Source organism: Strix uralensis, chromosome 27 (assembly GCF_047716275.1).
Source record: "Strix uralensis isolate ZFMK-TIS-50842 chromosome 27, bStrUra1, whole genome shotgun sequence".
NCBI lineage: Eukaryota > Metazoa > Chordata > Aves > Strigiformes > Strigidae > Strix > Strix uralensis.
The window spans coordinates 3,333,219-3,351,695 of record NC_133998.1 but is presented as its reverse complement, the minus strand read 5'-3'; the positions used below and the strand labels follow the sequence as shown (position 1 = coordinate 3,351,695).

General features: G+C 53.6%; 2 protein-coding genes across 2 annotated transcripts; one reads left to right on the top strand and one right to left on the bottom strand.

The window, feature by feature from the left end:
• The first annotated feature begins 58 nt into the window (after positions 1–58).
• DAPK3 (death associated protein kinase 3) lies at positions 59–6,625 on the top strand. Its single transcript, XM_074851657.1, has 9 exons — positions 59–126; positions 1,504–1,647; positions 3,267–3,627; positions 3,824–3,953; positions 4,122–4,170; positions 4,328–4,354; positions 4,455–4,607; positions 5,239–5,284; positions 5,508–6,625. The coding sequence occupies exons 2-9, from the start codon at positions 1,586–1,588 to the stop codon at positions 6,048–6,050; spliced, it is 1,371 nt and encodes a 456-aa protein (XP_074707758.1). The 5' UTR covers positions 59–126; positions 1,504–1,585; the 3' UTR covers positions 6,051–6,625.
• A 4,785-nt stretch (positions 6,626–11,410) lies between these two features.
• On the bottom strand, positions 11,411–18,178 carry NMRK2 (nicotinamide riboside kinase 2). The gene is made up of 7 exons (XM_074851668.1): positions 18,023–18,178; positions 16,547–16,637; positions 15,104–15,152; positions 14,735–14,906; positions 13,031–13,102; positions 12,434–12,540; positions 11,411–11,984 (listed from the first exon to the last, which is right to left on the bottom strand). The coding sequence occupies exons 1-7, from the start codon at positions 18,046–18,048 to the stop codon at positions 11,899–11,901; spliced, it is 603 nt and encodes a 200-aa protein (XP_074707769.1). The 5' UTR covers positions 18,049–18,178; the 3' UTR covers positions 11,411–11,898.
• Positions 18,179–18,477: the final 299 nt, after the last annotated feature.

The following is an 18,477-nucleotide window of genomic DNA, read 5'->3' as shown; positions in this document are numbered from 1 at the left end:
CCGCCCCCCGCTCTCCGCGCTACGCGCGGAGAGCGGGGGGCGGAGCAAAAAAAGTGGGCGGAGCCAGATGATGGGCGGGTCTCTCAGCAGTGCTGGAATGCGGCGACGCGGGCGGCGGCGGCCCAGGTGGGGCGGGGGGAGCTGTGGGGGCTGTGGGGCGGGAAGGGGCTGTGGGGTGGGGGTTGTGGGGTGGGGAGGAGGGTTTGGGGGCTTGTGGGGGTGGGAGAGGGGCGACGGTTGGGATTTGAGGGGGTGGGATGGGGCTGGGAGGGGTTTGCGGCCTGTGGGGGGGGGGGGGGGGGGGTGTGGGCTGTGGGGCAGGGAGGGGATTGGGGGGGATCGGGATGGGGGTGTGGAGCAGGAAAGGGCTGTGAGGGACTGGGGGGGCTGTGGGTGTGGGAGCTATGGGGTAGGGAGGGGCTGTGGGGGTGAGGGATCAGGATGGGGGGCTGTGGGTGTGGGGGCTGTGGGGCAGGGAGGGGCTTGGGGATTGGGATGGGGAGGTTATGGGGGGGGGGCTGTGGGGTAGGAAAGGGCTGTGAGGGATTGGGGGGGCTGTGCGTGTGGGAGCTATGGGGTAGGGAGGGGCTGTGGGGGTGAGGGATCAGGATGGGGGGCTGTGGGTGTGGGGGCTGTGGGGCAGGGAGGGGCTTGGGGATTGGGATGGGGAGGTTATGGGTGGGGGGGCTGTGGGGCAGAGGGGCTGTGGGGTAGGAAAGGGCTGTGAGGGATTGGGGGGGCTGTGGGTGTGGGAGCTATGGGGTAGGGAGGGGCTGTGGGGGTGAGGGATCAGGATGGGGGGCTGTGGGTGTGGGGCCTGTGGGGCAGGGAGGGGCTTGGGGATTGGGATGGGGAGGTTATGGGTAGAGGGGCTGTGGGGTAGGAAAGGGCTGTGAGGGATTGGGGGGGCTGTGGGACAGGGAGGGGCTGTGAGGGATTGGGGGCTGTGGGTGTGGGAGCTATGGGATAGGGAGGGGCTGTGAGGGTGAGGGATCAGGATGGGGGGCAACAGGGTGTGGGGGATGTGAGGCATGGAGGGGCTGGGGGGCAACAGGATGAGGGGCTGTGGGGTAGGAAAGGGCTGTGAGGGATTGGGGGGGCTGTGGGCAGGGTGGGGGCAGCGGGGTGCCACTGGCCGACTCAGGGGGACCCTCCACCGCAGCTGAGTGTCGCTGACTGCAGTGACGAGAGATTTGGGATGGAGCTTGGCCCACAGCCATGGGGACCACGCAGCCACCGACCCCTGTCCCTTCTCTCTCCCCCCAGGGCATCCCCGCTGGGGCAGGGGGTTCCCACAGGCCGTGGGGCGTGATGAGACCCGGGGGGGGTGTCCCTGGGACTAATGTGGCTCGGCCCCAGCCGCCCCACGGCGCAGCACGGCATGGGGCTGTGCTGCTTTGGGGCTCCCTGTGCCGGGTCCTGGCCCCGAGCTGCCACAGCAGGTTTGTTGCTGGTGTTGGCGTGTGGCTCCCGGGGCATAAACCCCCTTTTCTGGTGCCTCAGGTGCTGATCCCCGGCTGCTCCCCGGCATCCTCCTCCGCTCGCAGGGTCAGGGCAGCTTCAGCTCTGCGAGGGCCCCGCAGCCATGTCCACCTTCCGGCAGGAGAGCGTGGAGGACTTCTACGAGATGGGGGAAGAGCTGGGCAGGTGAGTGACAGCCCGCTGTGCTCTGGGGGGGCTTCTGTGGCTGCAGGGGCCTGAGCACCAGGCTGGGAGCTTCACCCAGCTGCTGTAGCCTTTGTGGTGTCCCTGTGCCGGTGGCATCCCCTGTGCCACCTCTGTGCTACCTGCAGGCAGTGGATCTGGGGGCCAGGGGCTGTGCTGAGAGCCAGGCACTTCTAGCAGCTATATATTTTAAAAAAAAGGTGTTAATTAGAGCTAAACTTGCTCCTGTATCTGGGCAGGCCTAGCAGCTGCCTGCAGAGCTCCCATCCTGTCCAGGTTTGGTCAGGGCTGCTGGGTCGCTGCTGGTGGCTTCCGTCACTTCTTGGTCGCTGTCGCCGGGCTCTGCGCCTGCGGGACAGATCTGGGGGTGAATCACTGCATGCAAATGGGATTTAATCATCCGGGATGCAAAGGCAGCAGCAGTGGAGGGGGGGTGTGGGCTGGGTTTGGATCCTCCAGCACTGCCTCAGCCACGCCAGCTCCGTGCTGGCACTGCTGGGACTCGGGGTCTGCCGCAGCCATGGTTGCCTGGACACAGGCTCCCTGGGGGTGCCCCTTCTCAGGCACTAGGAAATAATTGTGCAGTGAAAACATTTTGGGTGGCTTTAATATTTTTTTTTTGAAAGGTGGGGAGCTTCCAGGGGCTTGCTCTGTGTCCCCTTTCTCTTTGGGACTGCGCTGTAGCTGTGGTCCAGTGTGAGCCATGGGGACAGATGTGGTGCCTGGGGGCCCCCGATCCCACCTGGGCAAGGCTGGTCCGTGCCCTGGGGGGGGCTCTGGGTGGCCCCGGCCGTGATCCGGGGATGTATAAAGGAGTCTTGGGTCCAGGCGCGTGTGGAGGCCAGTGACGGAGGCCGGTGACGGGGACCGCACGTCACCGCATGCTGGCGGGGACGGCCAATGGCCGGGGCAGTGGGGAGGGGAGGGAGCAGCCTGGGGAGGTGGGATGGATCCTGTCCTCGGTGGGGGAAGGCGTTGAGGGGCCCTTGTGCATCTCGGCAGAGGGGCTACGGGGGGCTCAGCTGGGGCGGGGAGGGACAAGGGTTGGGATCCTGCTGTAGCAGGATCAAGGAAGTGCCTCTCGATGCCCAGAGCTCTGTCTCCCCCCAGCCCCTGACCTAAGCATGCTTTGAACCGTCGGTTACTCTTATTTCAGGCATTTCCTCCCGCTTCCACCTTCTCTGTCGGAGCTTTGTGGTCCTCTGGGACCGCTGGGCTCCGCGGTTTGCTCCTGGGAGCAGCCTGGGGGCTCCTGGCTGGAAACGGAGGCTGATGGGCATCTCCCACCCTGGGCGGTCACAGCAGCACCCAAACACCCCAGGGAGGGTCAGCAGCTGCTGCCGCGTCCCTGGGAGGAATTTCCTTCTTCCATCCCAGGCTGGGGTTTACTCACCTGCTCCGGGAGCATGCCAGGAGCAGGCGGGTGTCATCAGCTGTGTGGGGTAGGACCCCGATTCCCGATAGACTCCGGGGAAACCGTTCATCCTCCCACACAGCACAGCATTCCCCATCCTCGTGCCGGTGCTGACCCCAGTGCCAAGCACGCGCTGGCACGTGTGATGCAGGAGATCCTTTCCTCACCTCCTCCCTGCATCCCACAGCGGCCAGTTTGCTATTGTAAGAAAATGCCGGGAGAGGAAAACAGGTCTGGAGTACGCGGCCAAATTCATCAAGAAGCGTCGGCTGTCATCCAGCCGTCGGGGCGTGAGCCGGGAGGAGATCGAGAGGGAGGTGGACATCCTGCGGGAGATCCAGCACCCCAACATCATCACGCTGCACGACATCTTCGAGAACAAGACGGACGTGGTGCTGATCCTGGAGCTGGTCTCAGGCGGCGAGCTCTTTGATTTCCTGGCTGAGAAGGAGTCCCTGACGGAGGAGGAGGCCACGCAGTTCCTCAAGCAGATCCTGGACGGGGTGCACTACCTGCACTCCAAGCGCATTGCCCACTTTGACTTGAAGGTGAGATCTGGGAGGTGCAAATGCCCCGTGCTTGGCACCTGGGGAGCGGGGCGGAGCGTCCAGGCTCCTGCGGAGCAGTGGGGCTGGCCCTGGGGTCTCTCACTGCTTGTGTCCTCCAGAGAGAGGAGCCCAGGGCAGCACAAGGCTCCCACAGGTGAGCGTGTGGGGGTAAAGCCCAGCTCCTCTCCATCCACAGCCAGAGAACATCATGCTGCTGGACAAGAACGTGCCAAACCCTCGTATCAAACTCATCGACTTCGGGATTGCCCACAAGATTGAAGCTGGGAATGAATTCAAGAATATATTTGGGACCCCAGAGTTTGTAGGTGAGACCCAGCTGGTGGTTTTCCTGTGGGGTTTCTCCAGACTCTGAAAGCTTTGGTCTAATCCTGGAGAAATGCCCAAAGCCCTGGTGCAGCAGCTGGGATGTGTCTGTGGGGACAGGCTTCTTTCCCCCAGAATAAGTGTGTTTTCTCCCCTCTTTCCTTCAAAAGCCCCAGAAATTGTGAACTACGAACCCCTGGGGCTGGAGGCCGACATGTGGTGAGTGAGTCCTCTCCCAGGCACCTTCCAGTGGCACCAGTGGCTGGTCCCCAGGACTGGGGTCATGCCGGCGTGTCTCCCCTCTTGCTGAAAGCACAGGGAGAGGGGACCGACAGCACTCTGCGGGGCTTCAGCCTCATCTTCCTCTCTCTTCCAGGAGCATTGGGGTCATCACTTATATCCTGTGAGTATAAGGGGAGTGTGGGGGAGACGGGCACTGCCGGGCGAGTCCCCCACCTCGGGCTGTCACCTTTTTGGGGTGTCACAACCTGCTTTCACCGCAGGCTGAGCGGAGCCTCCCCCTTCCTGGGGGAAACAAAGCAAGAGACCCTGACCAACATATCCGCCGTCAACTACGACTTCGACGAGGAGTATTTCAGCAACACCAGTGAGCTGGCCAAGGACTTCATCCGCCGCCTGCTCGTCAAGGACCCCAAGTGAGAGACAGGGAGCAGAGCTGGGGGTTACCCTGGGACAGGGGTCGGTCCCTCCTGCCCAACCCTCTGCGTACAGGCAGCTCCCACATCTGCCTGTGTTAGGGTTTAGCTCTGAGCCTGCCTGCTGCCAGCCCATCCTTTGCCCATCCCTGTTGTTCTGCTTGTCTATAAATTCCATTTATCCCATTTTTTTCCCCCTGCTGCTTGTAGGATTTGGTGTTGTGAAACATCTGGAAACCAGCATCTCTCCCCTGCATCAGGCATGGGGTGAATTCTGGGATCACCCTGAGGGTGCAGCAGCTCAGCTGGAAAGGAGGGAACAGGGTTTGGAAGGAATCAAGGGCTGACCTGAGCACCCAGGACCCTGGGCTGGGGTGGGAGCAGTGGTGCTGTATGATCAGACATCGGTCGGGAGGTTTCTGCGGGCTCTTCTGTGTGTATTTGCTCTCGGGAGGCTGGCTGAGGGCGTGGGGGCTGGATGCGGGCCCTGGCTGCAGTGAGGACTGGATGTGGGCCCCTGGGCTCATCCGTGCCCCAAAGGTGACACGATCGAGCTGCTTTTCCAGGACTTTAACAGGGAAAGAGGCAGCAGAGCCTCTGCCCCTTGATCACAGCCTTGCTGTTGTTGCAGGAAGCGGATGACAATCGCTCAAAGCCTGGAACACCCTTGGATTAAGGTGAGAAGTTAAAGAATTGTCACTTTTTGGGTGTCAAACATTCAAGAGGTCGGGGGTGGATGTTGATGCACCAGCAGCTCTCCACGGCTCTTCCAATCCCCAGTTGGGGCTGGTTTGGTGCTGCTGGTGGCCTCGGTGCTGTGGGACTGTGGGTGGGTGCTGAAGCCACCTGGCTCCCGCTGTTCCGGCTGTGCCCCACGCCTGTGGCTGCCCCTCTCCGCAGGTGATCAAGAGGAGGAACGTCCGCAATGAAGACAACTGCAAGAAGCCCGAGCGCCGCCGGCTGAAGACCACGCGCCTGAAGGAGTACACCATCAAGTCCCACTCCAGCATGCCGCCAAACAACACGTACATCAACTTCGAGCGCTTCTCCAAGGTCATGGAGGAGGTGGCTGCAGCTGAGGAGAGCCTCCGAGAGCTGGAGAGGAACAAGAAGTCATTCCAAGAAGACATCGAGGCCCTGCTGTCCATCTACGAGGAGAAGGAGTCATGGTACAAAGAAGAGAATGAGAGCATCAGCCAGGACCTCCGCCAGATCCGGCAGGAGCTGCAGAAGACGGAGGCCCTGAAGAAGCAGGCGCAGGAGGAAACCAAGAGCGTGGTGCAGGTGGCCAATGGCCTCAAGAGGCGTTACCGAAAGCTGGAGAACCACTACGAGGCGTTGGCCAAGCAGGTGGCTTCGGAGATGAAGTTTGTCCAGGATCTGGTGTGGTCCATTGAGCGGGAGAAGCTGCAGAGCGGCGAGGGAGACGGCAGCATCCGCTAGCTCAGCCGGTGCTGGGCTGAGGCGGCGTCGAAGGGACCTCGGTGGCTCTGCCCCTTGCTCGCCCGAGGAGCCGCTCCACCGACAGCCTTCGGTAACTCTCCCCAGGCTCTGCTGGGCTCGCCGTGGCGTGCCAGGGGCTTGTGCCTCCCTGGAGACCTCCCCTTCTCGGGGGGCTTGAGTTGTGCTCACCTGGGTTTTGGCTTCCTGCGTGCGGCTCTTGCTTGGCTTGCCGTCCACGTGCTCCCCGTGCTCCCCTCCTCGCTGCCGCAGTGCGCGGGGACCAGTTCTCCCCGTCCCACCCGGGCCCTGGGTCTCGGAGCTGCCACAGTGCCCTGCCTGGGGGGGTCCTGGTGGGGAGACCCCTCCTCTAAACCCTCGCAGCAGCTCAGGGTCTGCCACGTGCGAGCCATGACCGAGGACCAAGTCCTGTGCAGCCCAACTCGCTGCAGCCCTGTGGGTGACCCTGGCCATTCCCCATTGCCCCCAGGGTATCGCACGCCCCTGCCCCCTGCCCCAGCCCTCGGTCCCACCGGGTGCTTCCCCTTTTAACAAAATAAAGGTCTCCGTGCACCGGGGCAGCTGTCTTAGCTCCTGCCGTGGGAGGATGGGTGGTGGGAAGGGGACGAGGTCATGCTGGAAGGGGACAGCTCCTCTGCTGTGCCCCCAGTTGGTGTTTGTGCTCCCATCCCAGAGGGATTTCCTTAATTTGGGAACAGAAAGGCTTTTCTTTTTTCTTCATCAGCCCTGGCACTGGTGGGCAAGCTCCCTGTGGGCTTGGAGGGGCCTCTGGGGATGAGTTGCAGGATGCTTCTGGGCTGGGGGAGCCCCCAGCCCCTCTTGCCTTGGACCCTGGGGGAGGTCTGGGGGGCTCAGGGATGGTTGGGGTCTAGTCCTGGGAATTGGAGAAGGTCTATGAGATTTGGGGAGGTCCCTGGGGCTCGGGGAAGGCCTTGGGTGAGGGGAGGGCCCCAGGGTTTCTGTGGGGTCCCTACCCTTTTCCCCGGGGGTTCTGCTTTTGCAGGGAACCAGCCAGATCCCATTTTACATGGGGACAGAGTGGATAAGGAATCAACCCCAATATTATGGGGGCCAGGCTGGGCTCTGTCCCCTCACCCCCGGCCTCCTGGGGACGCAGCAGACAAGGTCTCAAATCGCCGCTTTCCGCAGAGCTTGCGCGAGAGCCCAGGGCCGGGTTTCTGCCGGGAGCCCCGAGGGGTTTCCGGCTGCCCACAGCCCTGTGGCCATGGAGCCAAGATGAATTTGATCTGGGGGAATCACCGGCCAAATCCCAGCGGATGGCAGGCGTCCCTCTGGCTCGCCAGCGCCCACGGCGGGGAGGGGCAGCGACGGGTTTTCCTCCGGTTGAGCTCTGGGCTGAGAGGATTTGCTCAATTTAGGCTTTATTTGTCACTCCAGTGCTTCCCCCCAGCTCCCCGGGGGTCTGGGGTGGTGGCGAGACGGGCACAGCCCGGGCGAAGGAAACGTGCCCCGTGCCCCCGTCTGCGCCAGCCGTCGGGCAGCCCCGTGTGCCGGCCGCTGCCCGCTGACGTCCCGCGGGGTGTAGGTTTCATCCCAACCCGCGGGGCACGCGGGCCCGGGGTTAATTTTAGTCTGCCCCGTTTTTCCAGGCCAAGGCTCTTGGCATCCAGGGGTGACGGTGTGACCGCCCGGCTGGTGACAGCGGCCCAGGGATCTGTGCAGAGGCCCCAGGGTGCAGCCCCCACGGCTGGAGGGGGGCTCCAGCTATGGTGGGGGACACCGGAGCCAGGTTAGGGGGCTTGGAGCCGCTGTCCTGCTCCTGGGTGCTGCGTCCTGGGGGCTGGGGTTCAGGGTGAGGCTTTGGGGTGCGGATTCAGCTGGAGTCTCGGGTATTTGATCTGCTCTCGCAGAGCTGATTTGTCACCAGAGCCAGCGTGTGAAAGGATGTATGGAAATCCTATAGCAGCAGTTGTTCCCGAGCTGTGCAAAGTTCACATAGTGCTAAGGCTCCCCAGATGCCCGTCGTGCCGCGGGTTTCTGTTTCATGCTCCCGAAAAGCTCTTGGAAGTCACTGGCCATTCACCCGGGCCAGCGTGGCCGTCTCCTCCCCAGCCGCCCGGCAGGTACGCTGCTCCGGAGCGGGTGGTAGCAGGAGATCTCATCCTGGTGGATGCACAAGATGGATCACACCAAGATATTTTTTTAAAAAGCAGAATTTGGGGTGAGTTTGTTGCCGCTGTGCTCAGGGTGACCTGCTTTAGAGGGTTTTAAATTGCAGAGTACTGGCACGAGTTCAGGAGGCTGCAAAGAAGGGGGAAAATACCACTCACCGTGGAGGAGGATTTACTGGGGAGAAAGTGTCCGGGCGATAAATACTGTAGGAACTCAGCTAATACTGAACACTGTGGAACCACGGTGGTGCTCAGAAACGAGGGGGTGTGCTGGTCCCCAGGAAATTTCTGCGATGTGATGTACTGGGCTGTTCTGCCTCAGTTCCCCTGTTCACAACCGGACCTAACGCCACCCTGGGGCATTTTATATATCAAAGTGCCTTTTTTAGGCTTCAATTTTTGCTTCCTAGAGACTGGCCTGAAGCGAGAGCGATGTCTTTTCCCTTATATGTCTTTGTGAAAGCAAAATGATTTTGTACGGTTTATCTGATAACATGGGGGGAAACCCTGATGGAAATTGTGTGCCAGATTCCACTGGGGAGCTGGGGCTGCTCTTTTTTTTTCTGCCAGCGAGCAGAGCTGCAGCTAATCTGCGGGAAAGGCTCCATGTAACGATCTCAAATGGACTTACAAGGTATCGGTGACAAGTCACAGCACACTGTCCCTGGCCCAGGCGTTCCTCAGCTTTGCCATTGATGAGTGCCTGGCCGTGTAACAGTGTAATTATAGTTTTGTGGGTCTCTCCAGGCACGCACGGGGATGCACACAAGGAAATATGCCTTTTTATAGCTTGTGGAAGTGTGGGTGATGCCATCAGTATTTGTGTCTCGTTTCTGGCTGCAGCACCCCTGTTCTGGCCAGACAATCGGAAAATATCGGTGTAACACGAGGACAGGGTGGTGGATCTGACTTGCTGCTGGTCTCACTTCTGGATGTTTCACCAGGCTGTTTAAAACACCCCTTGAAATAGGCTTGGTGGGTTTTTGGGTGACTTCTTGCTAATCTGTGGCAGCTGCTTTTCTGGAGCAATGTTTCTAATTAAGGCATGCCCCAAAATCTTCTGAAGTGAGCTGTGCTGACACCACAGCCAAGTTATTTTAGTGCCCAAAAGATCACCACGCTCAGCCCACGTGAGGGGTTTTGTACTTTAACATGGTGAACCTTTTCTGCGTGGTGCGCCGCATGTGCTTTAGTACATCAGTTTAATGGCACTTCCTATCTTTAGCTGGTGTATTTCGATAGCGGGTTGACAGATCTCAACACACTCACCTATCTCACCACAGGATTTAAGCTCAATTAGTTACCAGGTGGTGTGGAGAGTTTATTATTAGCTTGGAGCTAGCCACCAGCCGAGGTCTTCGCTCTGGGTTTGCCTCGTTTGGAGAAAAGGAGGCTGAGGGGCGACTTTGTTGCTCTCTGCAGCTTCCTGAGGAGGGGATGTGGAGAGGGAGGTGCTGAGCTCTTCTCCCTGGAATCCAGGGACAGGACGCCTGGGAATGGCTCAAAGCTGCATCAGGGGAGGTTCAGACTGGACATCAGGGAGCATTTCTTTACCGAGAGGGTGGTGAAACGCTGGAACAGGCGTCCTCGAGAGGTGGTCGATGCCCCAAACCTCTCCGTGTTCAAGGAGCATTTGGACAACGCCCTTAAGAACAAGCTTTAACTTTTGGTCAGCCCTGAGGTGGTCAGGCCGCTGCACTAGACGATCGTTGTAGGTCCCTTCCGACTGAATGCCTCCACTCTAAGTCTAGTCTCTTCCGTTCTGCAGCCGCGGCAGCTGCTCTTGTCCCCGGCGCCCGCAAGCGCAGTGGGGTGGGGCTGGTGGCAGCACAGACCCATCGGGGCGGACGGGGCAGAGACGATGTTTCACAGCGCTCACCATTGTGCTACTCGTGCTTCCGGCGAAGGTCACCGCTGGGCTGACGGCGGAGGGTTTGCCTAAAAGCCAGCTGAATAGAAATCGCACTGTTCGTAGAGGAAACTCGGGCAGAACGCTGTTCTCAAAGTACAGAAGCAGGAAAATAAAGGTCTACTGCTCAGTTTTCTTCAGGAACAATATCCCCATTCCTTCCTCAAGCATGTTATGCTCCACGTTATGATTTATTTCAATATTCCGATTGTGTTTGCTGAAGTACTTCTGTGCTATCTTGCTTGGAGCAGGAGGCTTTCTTTATCTCACTGAAATACTGAGAAAAAGCCCTGGCAGTGGAAAAAAAATCAGTAAAACTATGGCTGCTGCTATTTTACTTAAGAGTTTTGCTAGAAAGGGAGGACATGGATGAATAAAAAAATCTGTGGACTTTCTACAAACTTACCAGGAGTATTTCACAGAGTCATCTAGGTTGGAAAAGACCTTGAAGATCATCTAGTCCAACCATTAGCCTAACACCTCCTGTACCTACATTTTAGAGTTGGAGTGTGCTATCAGGCACTTTAATGCAGGATTGTGCTAGAAGGATGTAGCCTACTTGGGTGCAAGCTCCGCAGGACACGTTTTGAAGGCAGATTACACAGGGGTGTGTGCTCTCTGCAGCACCGATTCCTTACACCACCTCCACAGCGACTTAATGAAAAGTCTGTTGGTAAATAGACTGCACCTGGACCCCAAGGATGTGTTTAAACACCGTTTCAAACTGGCATTTTCAGTACCGAGTCCTGAAAAGTTTCCTACAGTAGCACAATTTTAATATGAGGGTATGAGAAATCCCACAATTTGCTTTCTGGATTTTAAAATTCACAACTGCAGCCCTTGCCAGCTCTCGAGGTTGAGCTAGCTGGAGAATTTAGGACCAAATAATGTTCTCTGGATTGCAAAAGGCAGAAATAGGCTTCTGGCCAAACCTCTCACCTTGGGAGCACTCGAGGGGTGTGTGAAACAGGCCCTAGTATCTTTACGTGCTAATTTGTTTTGAGCGTGAAGGGAGAAACACCACGAAGCTGGGGCTGACATAAAACTGGTTCCATACCAGCACTTTAAAAATATCTGAAGTGCTGTTCACCTCCACGAATCAATGTCTGGCTGGGATGTCTGAACTTCCAGGCCGTGTGATCACTTAAACCAAAGCAGCAGCTCACAAGAGGTTTGAGCCTGCACAGGGGTGAAATTTCAAATGCCCTATGAAATGGCAGGGGCTGATGAGTATTTGGGGGAGTTTTGTGCCCATTTCTACTGCAGTTAAGGACTGACATATTAAGACAGGACCTCAAAAGTGAGAGATTTTAAATTGATTTTTACTGAATTGAAGAGATGACATTACAAACGAGCCATTGCATAAAGACTTAATATCTGCAGAAGCACATAAGCAGAAGAGTTAGTTTTCCCAATGCAGGTCTACTTGTTCCATTATAAAAAAAAAAAAAAGCATTTTCAACTGATGTTTAAGCCAGTGGAATACAAAATAAGAAAATAAAAAAAACCCAAAACAATCCTGTCCATCACAGAGTTGTGAATAAGTTATCTTCATTTTTCAATTATATACAAAAGATGCTTTCCAAAGGACAGTACACTGAGTTTACACAAATAAACCCTCATTCCAACTTTTAAGTACTATTTACATCATTCTGTACATGGGTCTTTCAGGTCTTCCAAGACCCTGAAAAGCAAGAAGGGAAGGTACAGCTATCCAAGCGTAAGGGCGGGTTGTTTCCAGCAGTCAGCCCCTCGTGCTTCACCCCCTCAGAAGCAGGGACTTATTTACCTATAAGCAATTTAAAAGCTTGTTGTGAATATCTTCAAAGACTTGATTGTAAAGTTCATCTCTAGACTTCAGTCCATCTAAATAAACTGAAAGAAAGAGACAGAGTCAGGCTGGAGGTTTCTGATCAGAACAGTATTTCTGTAGATTAGTCTTAAAATATTTCATACTCTGTTGACCCAAATGACAACTTGTTTTTCTATTGGAAAAGCAGAACCATCCTGAAAAATAAAACCATGGCCCACAAAATCTCTTATCCCGTTATAAAGAATGTGGGTTTTCTTTTTTATTTTGATTTTCTTTTTCCCTTATCTTACAGGGATAAGTGCTTATAATATGAAACAAAGGGAAGAAGTTCTTAGCTATAAAATTGGACAGAAAAGTCAGCCCAGATTACAACTTTTAGTAAAAATTAGTAAAAAACTATTAGTAAAAATAGCGCCCTGCATAATTACAGTTAAAGTTTCCTTGAATTCAATTACTATCTTCTTTAAAATCCAAAGTACAATGCCAAAGGATTTGTATTTCGGGAGCTTACCGACATCAACCCCGCAGTCCTCCATTTCCTTCCTGTGTTTTAAGTACATGGGCCAGACGTGTCCGTCAAAGAGACCCGGTGGGTCAGGAACGGTGTAGTTCCGTGTACTGCAAATATCAACATGGAAAAGGAACGTCAGGACTACCCGGATCACGCTGCCGAAGCCTGAAGTTAGGCAGCTGCTGAGTTGTATTTCTGTGAAATCCGATTGCCATAATCCAATTTCTCATCAATACTGATCATTGCAACCGTTTATTTAAGCGCCTCAAGCGAATACAGAAGCTACAAGTAGCTGATGAAGGCAAAGCAAGCAGCCTGAGGGTTTGCTGATGCTCACGGGGAAGCATGCAACGACTCCCTTCCTTCTGCACCGATGGGCTGATCTCCATAAAACCCACACAAAGGGGACTGCCAGATCTACACTGTCAGAAAATGCCACGTGAAAGTCTCTCTCCACTTATATTAACATTTTCAACTGTAATTCCAATTTGTGACACCAATATATCCCATTAATAACAACATAAAGGTAGCCTGAGGGCTTAGTAGCAAGTCTTTATTGGAAGGAAGGATTAGACCCGTGTCAAAGAATCTTCTTACCTTCTCCTCCTTTTGCATTCATCGTATGGAACTGCCAGGTAGTAGCGTATGTCAAATAGGTCTATCAGTGGTCTAGGGTAGAGTAGAAAGAAAGAACGTGTCTGTCTATTTTTTTCTGACAGAGAGAACCATTAAATCACCCACAAGAGTCATGAAAATCTTTCTGCCTCTCATATCTGTGTCTGTTGTAGACAACAGAAGTGTTTTCATTAAGACACAAGCTCATGTACAGTAGGTTTATTAGTAGCTATAAAACATGGAGAAGGCTGTTTTCTGAAGGTCAGAAGGGTCAGCCAGGCACTTTTCCCGCCCAAATACCTGCTACTAGTTACTCTGGAGGAACAGACATGGGGCTGGGAAGACCTGGGGTGTGAAGGGCAACTCTATATCATCCCAATTTCTGCTTGCACTAGACCAAAATCGTGATTCATCGCTCTGATATGAACTGACTTAAACTGTCTGGCCTGTTGTGCTGAAGCAAGCTGTCAAAGTGTGCATGGGCACACATTTGGTACAAGGCAACTCATCAGCTCTCGTTCTTTTCCAGAAATACAGGCTCTACTGCGGCTCACCGCGTTGCGCTCCTATTAGGCTGAAGAAAAACCCAGAAAAATCCTTAAAGCAAATCTAGTTTGAAGCTGGTGGGTCTGAGACTAAAAGCCTGCTGAGGGTTGCATAAATGCTTAATATAGTATGAACTGAGCAAGCTCCAGGGCTGGGGATGAAATACTCCCTCGGACTAAGGAAAGGCTCCTGTTAACAAGACGGGGCACTTCAGAGGCATCTGTAACCTTCAGGAGAGATACCGAGAATCACCTCCCCGGGGACAGGCCAAGAACACCCGGCAGTTTGCCAGCGCCATCTCCAGTTGGCCATTCTTGGTATGGATAGCCCGAGCCTGCCATTTTACATTTCCCCTTCAGTTTGGAAAGCTGGAAGGGTGCTGCTTGTCTCAAGGTACAGCTTATAAACATTTTTTTTCTTTTTTTTTTTTTTTTTTTTTTTTGCTAAGTGTCACGCACAGCTTGTTCTCTTGAAAGAGTTTTGTAAACAGAACTATAGTTTGGAGCCAAGAATCTTTTCCTTGTCACGTTTATAGCATGCAATTTTCTGAGGTTTATATATTTAGCTATTGGAATTTTTCTCTCTTCACTGCTAGTCTAGTCTCCCCATCTTCCTGCCAAGCATTCCCCCCCATATAAAAAAAAAGCAAAAAGAGACTGATCTTTGCCCCAGTTAAGCTCAGTTTAGTCAGTTTTAAACAGCACATGTATATTATAAGAGCTATTCCTAAATTCCATGGGATATTCCAAGTAGTGGATGCAGAATGGATTATCTCCCTGTTCTCATCAAGGACCTTTCCAGGTCAAGGTTTAGGCACCGTGGTGGGAGAGCAGGAGGGAAGCCTGCGCCTTCGCTGCTGGCTCAGTATTCACAGGTTCTGGTCTAAAGCTCCCTGTGCCCTGGAGTTCAAGGGTACGCCCTAAATGAGGGCTTCCTAGTTGCCATGAGAAAGTCACCTTGTGCACTTCACTTTTACCAGCATTTACTGGTAAGCTTTACCAGTAAAATGAGAAAAATTCTTACGCAGGATACCTCAGAACAAGACAGGAAGGGTGTATTAGTAAAAAGGAGGTTTTAGCTCTGGCACTAGGGATCTAGTGTTCTTCCCTGGCAAACCGTTAATAGTTCCCCAAACCTTACTTGTAATTATAAAGCAGGAAGCCTTCAATGACCAATATATGGATATCTTTGGAGGCTGGCTCTTTAGAGCCAGGCGTAACATTCACCCCGTGGGAACGGGCAAACTTCACTGGGTTCTCAATCCACGCACGCACAGTGCTCACCATTGCCTCCATATCCAAGGAGTCCAACACTAGTTAGAAGAAAGGGGGTGGGTGGGAAAAAGGTACACAATCAAATACCACGAACCACGTAGGCTTGAGAGTATAATATAGAATGAACTTGTAAAATTGAAATTACATAAAATTTACTGTTAAATCTTTAATAATTAAAAAGAAATACTTAGGAAAAATATACATTACTGCATCCTATAGCGAACACTGCTCTTACCATCCCATTGTTTAAAGCCGTCTTCCCCGACTTCTATTTGATCTTGTGGCTGAAATATAGTGAGCAATAAAACATTGCTGCAAACTCAGCGTGATCAGTTACCTAAGATCCGATCACAACCTGGATGCTACTGCAATACACAACAAAGCAAGTGTTCACTTAACAAAACAATTACAGACCCTGTTTGGACTACATTAAAATTTAAGTACCCATCTTTCACCAACCCCAAGAACTTGGAAAAGTTCTCTTGGCTCAGTTATGCCACTATGGACAAAGAGTTCTAGGTTAATAATTTGATACGGTGTTATTAGCCAGACTAGTACAGGCCCCTGTTTATAAGTCAACATATAAGAACTTAAAATGCAAATACAGTGTTAAGTAACTGCTAAAATGTACATGTTCAAGAATAGCTATTTTAATTCCTAACGGCTCTAATAAAAATGCAGGTCAGCATGGCATGACTGTTGGTCACTTAGTTTTACTTGCACTAGCATTTGCCAGCTAAACACATGAGTGAGAAGTTATAGATCTTTATGGGCAGTCAAGCAGAATTCATCCCCTACTTTGAGGGCTCATATCTGACCAAATTTGTGCATGAAGCTTCTCACAAAGCAGCTCCTCCAAATGAGCGTCTTATTCTCCTTCGTATGGCACGTCCTCCGGCAAAGGCAGGAGAAACCACCCACGCGGGGGCCGACGCTGGGGCACCTCGCGTGCCGGGGGATGCCATACGACTACAAGTACGTTGCCAGATCTCTTGGACTTCCCCGTATGGTGGGGTCCAGCAATATTGTAATTCCTGTGAAATGGCTGCAGCCTACAGGGTTTTGTAGGGCGGTTGTGATGTGACCACTTCCCCTGCTGCTCTCCCAGGCTCAGTGCAGAAGGCACCCAAGTCAGCACAGGTTTTCTATATTCATCTTTAGCAATCTTTTAATGATTCAGAAACCCAATACAACTGTCTTTCTGTACTTAAAGCCGTGTAGGGGTGCTTAAATCCTAAAGTATTATGTAGAAGCAACATTCTTATTTAAACAAGGAGGAAAAACCACCATGGAGAAAATTATTTGTGCAGAGTACAGTAAGTGACCTCTAACCTAGATCAGGAGTTCAGCCTAAAGTTACATCTGTTGTTAAAACTAAAGGAAGCTTTTGTTGCAACTGCTCTGTGCTCAGCTGTGCCAGGCTGTGCTTCTGTGGAAGCTGGCAGATACCAACATTTGTAAAGGCTAGTATGTCCTTGCCTGTCCAAAGTCATTTTAAAAATTAAATATCTTTATGTTTAAGAAAAAAGATATCATAAAGCGTGTTGCTCCTAAGCTGTCAAAACTTACCTGGAAAGCATGCACAAGTATCTAAAACTTACAGGGGGGACCTACTACAACTACCCCTACACATCCAAGCTGCAGTCGGTGTTTCAGCAAGGGGAGGAGCTCATCTTACCTTGAAGAAGTCATCCTGGTGGACCACACAGCAGTTGGGGAGCGCCTTGATGATTCTGTTCGTCAAGGTGGTTTTACCACCGTTGGTGACACTGCACGGAGAGGCGAGACAGAGGCGGAAAACCCGCGTCAGAGCCGCCGGGACACCCCCGGCCCTCAGCGGGACGCCCTGAAGGGGAGGCGGACGCCGGCAGCGCCCCGCGCCCGGCCCGTTTGAATTTCCCGCCTCGCCGGCGCCGCGGCGCGCGCTGGCCGCCCATTGGCTGCGACCGCCCCCTCGCCCCGCCCCTTCCCCCGACGCGGCTGCGCCCGGCGCGCGCGGGCTCGGACGGCGGCTCGCGCCGCTTCCCGCGCGCTCAACGGCTGCGCTGAGGGAGCGCGGGGCCGCGCCGCCATCTCTGTCCCCCTCAGAGCAGCCCCGCGGGCGGCGGGGGCTCCTCCACCTCCGCTCCCCGCGACTCTGCCCGAGCTGGGGGAAGCCCGGCGGGCGCCTCAAGATGGAGGCGGCGGAGCTGCCCTTCTTCCGGACGCCCTGTCAGCGCCCGCGGGGTCTTCGGTGACCGCTGGCTCCTCTCCCCGCTGGGGCCGGCGGGGAGCTGGCAGCTTCTGAGGTAGATTTAAAACAATCCCTTGCCGGCATTCATTGCCCCAAAACAATCTTGCTCGTTAGGAGGCTTAAGCTCATCAGCTTAAGAAGCCACCCCGTGAAAGTCAGGCTTGAGAAAAGTGCTTTTTAAAAATGCCTTAAATGAATTATGAATGAGGGAAGCTCGCTCTTTTCTTAGAGTATGACTCAGACTTCCTTATACCTGCAAAGCTCGTTTTAATATGAAAGGTCTAAATAATCTTCCTCTTCAAAGGAGAGAGCTGTCAAGTTTGAATTTGCTTATGCCTAATTTTTTATTCAAAGACTATAAAATCTCACACTGCCTTTAACCCATGTTATAATTCAAGGTCTTGCCCGGTGTCAGTTTTTCAAACCCTTCTGCAGTCGGCAGGGATGTGCCAAGCTCTCTGGCCCTGTCCTAGCACACAGGCGGGCTCGCTTCTAAATCCTACTTTATTGGAGAAAAGAAAAGCTTTTTGTACACACACCCACCCCCTCACCCCCCCCCCCGCGTCTTATTTGAAGGATTTTTTTTCCTATTTGTCTTTCAGAGAAGCTTTTAGAAGTTTAACAACGTTGAAAACATCCTTTTTCATAGTTGAGGCAAGCCACTCCATCTGACCTATAAATTTACTTGAAATTTTTTTTTTCTGTTTCATCGTACCTCCTGTTAATCCTGTAAAAGTTTGGTATATGCCACCCTGCAGAGCTCTCTAAGCAGCACAAATGAAGAGTCAGCAAGTTGCATCATTTCTAGAATCCTGTAATATTTTATAGTCAGATATATATAATCTCCCAGTCTTAGACCATCTTACAATTAACCGGGAAGAAGCAGCAGTGTATATATATACAATGTTAACAGGAACTCACCCTCCGATGCCGATGATGTATTTCATCTTTGTAGAGCTGCCTCCTTAGCGGGAATGTGGTGAGAAAAAACAAACTTGGAAACGCTGAAATTTCAGCGGAACAAAACTACACCTGACCCTTTTCCCCTCTATTTCCCCCACTCAGCTCTGCCTCGCCTTCCTCTTTCATTGAAGGAAAAGGCGGGTTTGCCGCTGATTTATAGGCCCCGGCCGCGGTGCCCTTCCCTCCCTCCCTCCCTCCCCACGTCTCCCCGCCCCGCCTGCTGATGGAGAAGCCCTGTGACTATCATGAGCCCAAGCTGTCATATTTTTGAGCTGGGCTGAGCCAACCCTCACCCCGGCGGATGGGGTCATGCGCGCTGCCGCTGCACCTGTCTCCACACCCCTCCCGGACCCCCACTCCGCTGCCCTGGCCAGCTTTGCTATAAATAGCTTTTTGGCAAGTTCTTCCTTTGC

What these genes read in the sequence shown, in the direction of transcription:
- NMRK2 (XM_074851668.1), bottom strand. Translation starts at nt 18,048, where the DNA reads ATGAAATACATCATCGGCATCGGAGG. An exon ending in TACATCATCGGCATCGGAGG is followed by an intron (nt 16,638 to 18,022) that starts GTGAGTTCCTGT and finishes CTCTCCGTGCAG; the next exon opens with TGTCACCAACGGTGGTAAAA. An exon ending in ACCAGGATGACTTCTTCAAG is followed by an intron (nt 15,153 to 16,546) that starts GTAAGATGAGCT and finishes ACTATATTTCAG; the next exon opens with CCACAAGATCAAATAGAAGT.
- DAPK3 (XM_074851657.1), top strand. Translation starts at nt 1,586, where the DNA reads ATGTCCACCTTCCGGCAGGAGAGCGTGGAGGACTTCTACGAGATGGGG. An exon ending in TGGGACCCCAGAGTTTGTAG is followed by an intron (nt 3,954 to 4,121) that starts GTGAGACCCAGC and finishes TTCCTTCAAAAG; the next exon opens with CCCCAGAAATTGTGAACTAC. An exon ending in TGGAACACCCTTGGATTAAG is followed by an intron (nt 5,285 to 5,507) that starts GTGAGAAGTTAA and finishes CCCTCTCCGCAG; the next exon opens with GTGATCAAGAGGAGGAACGT.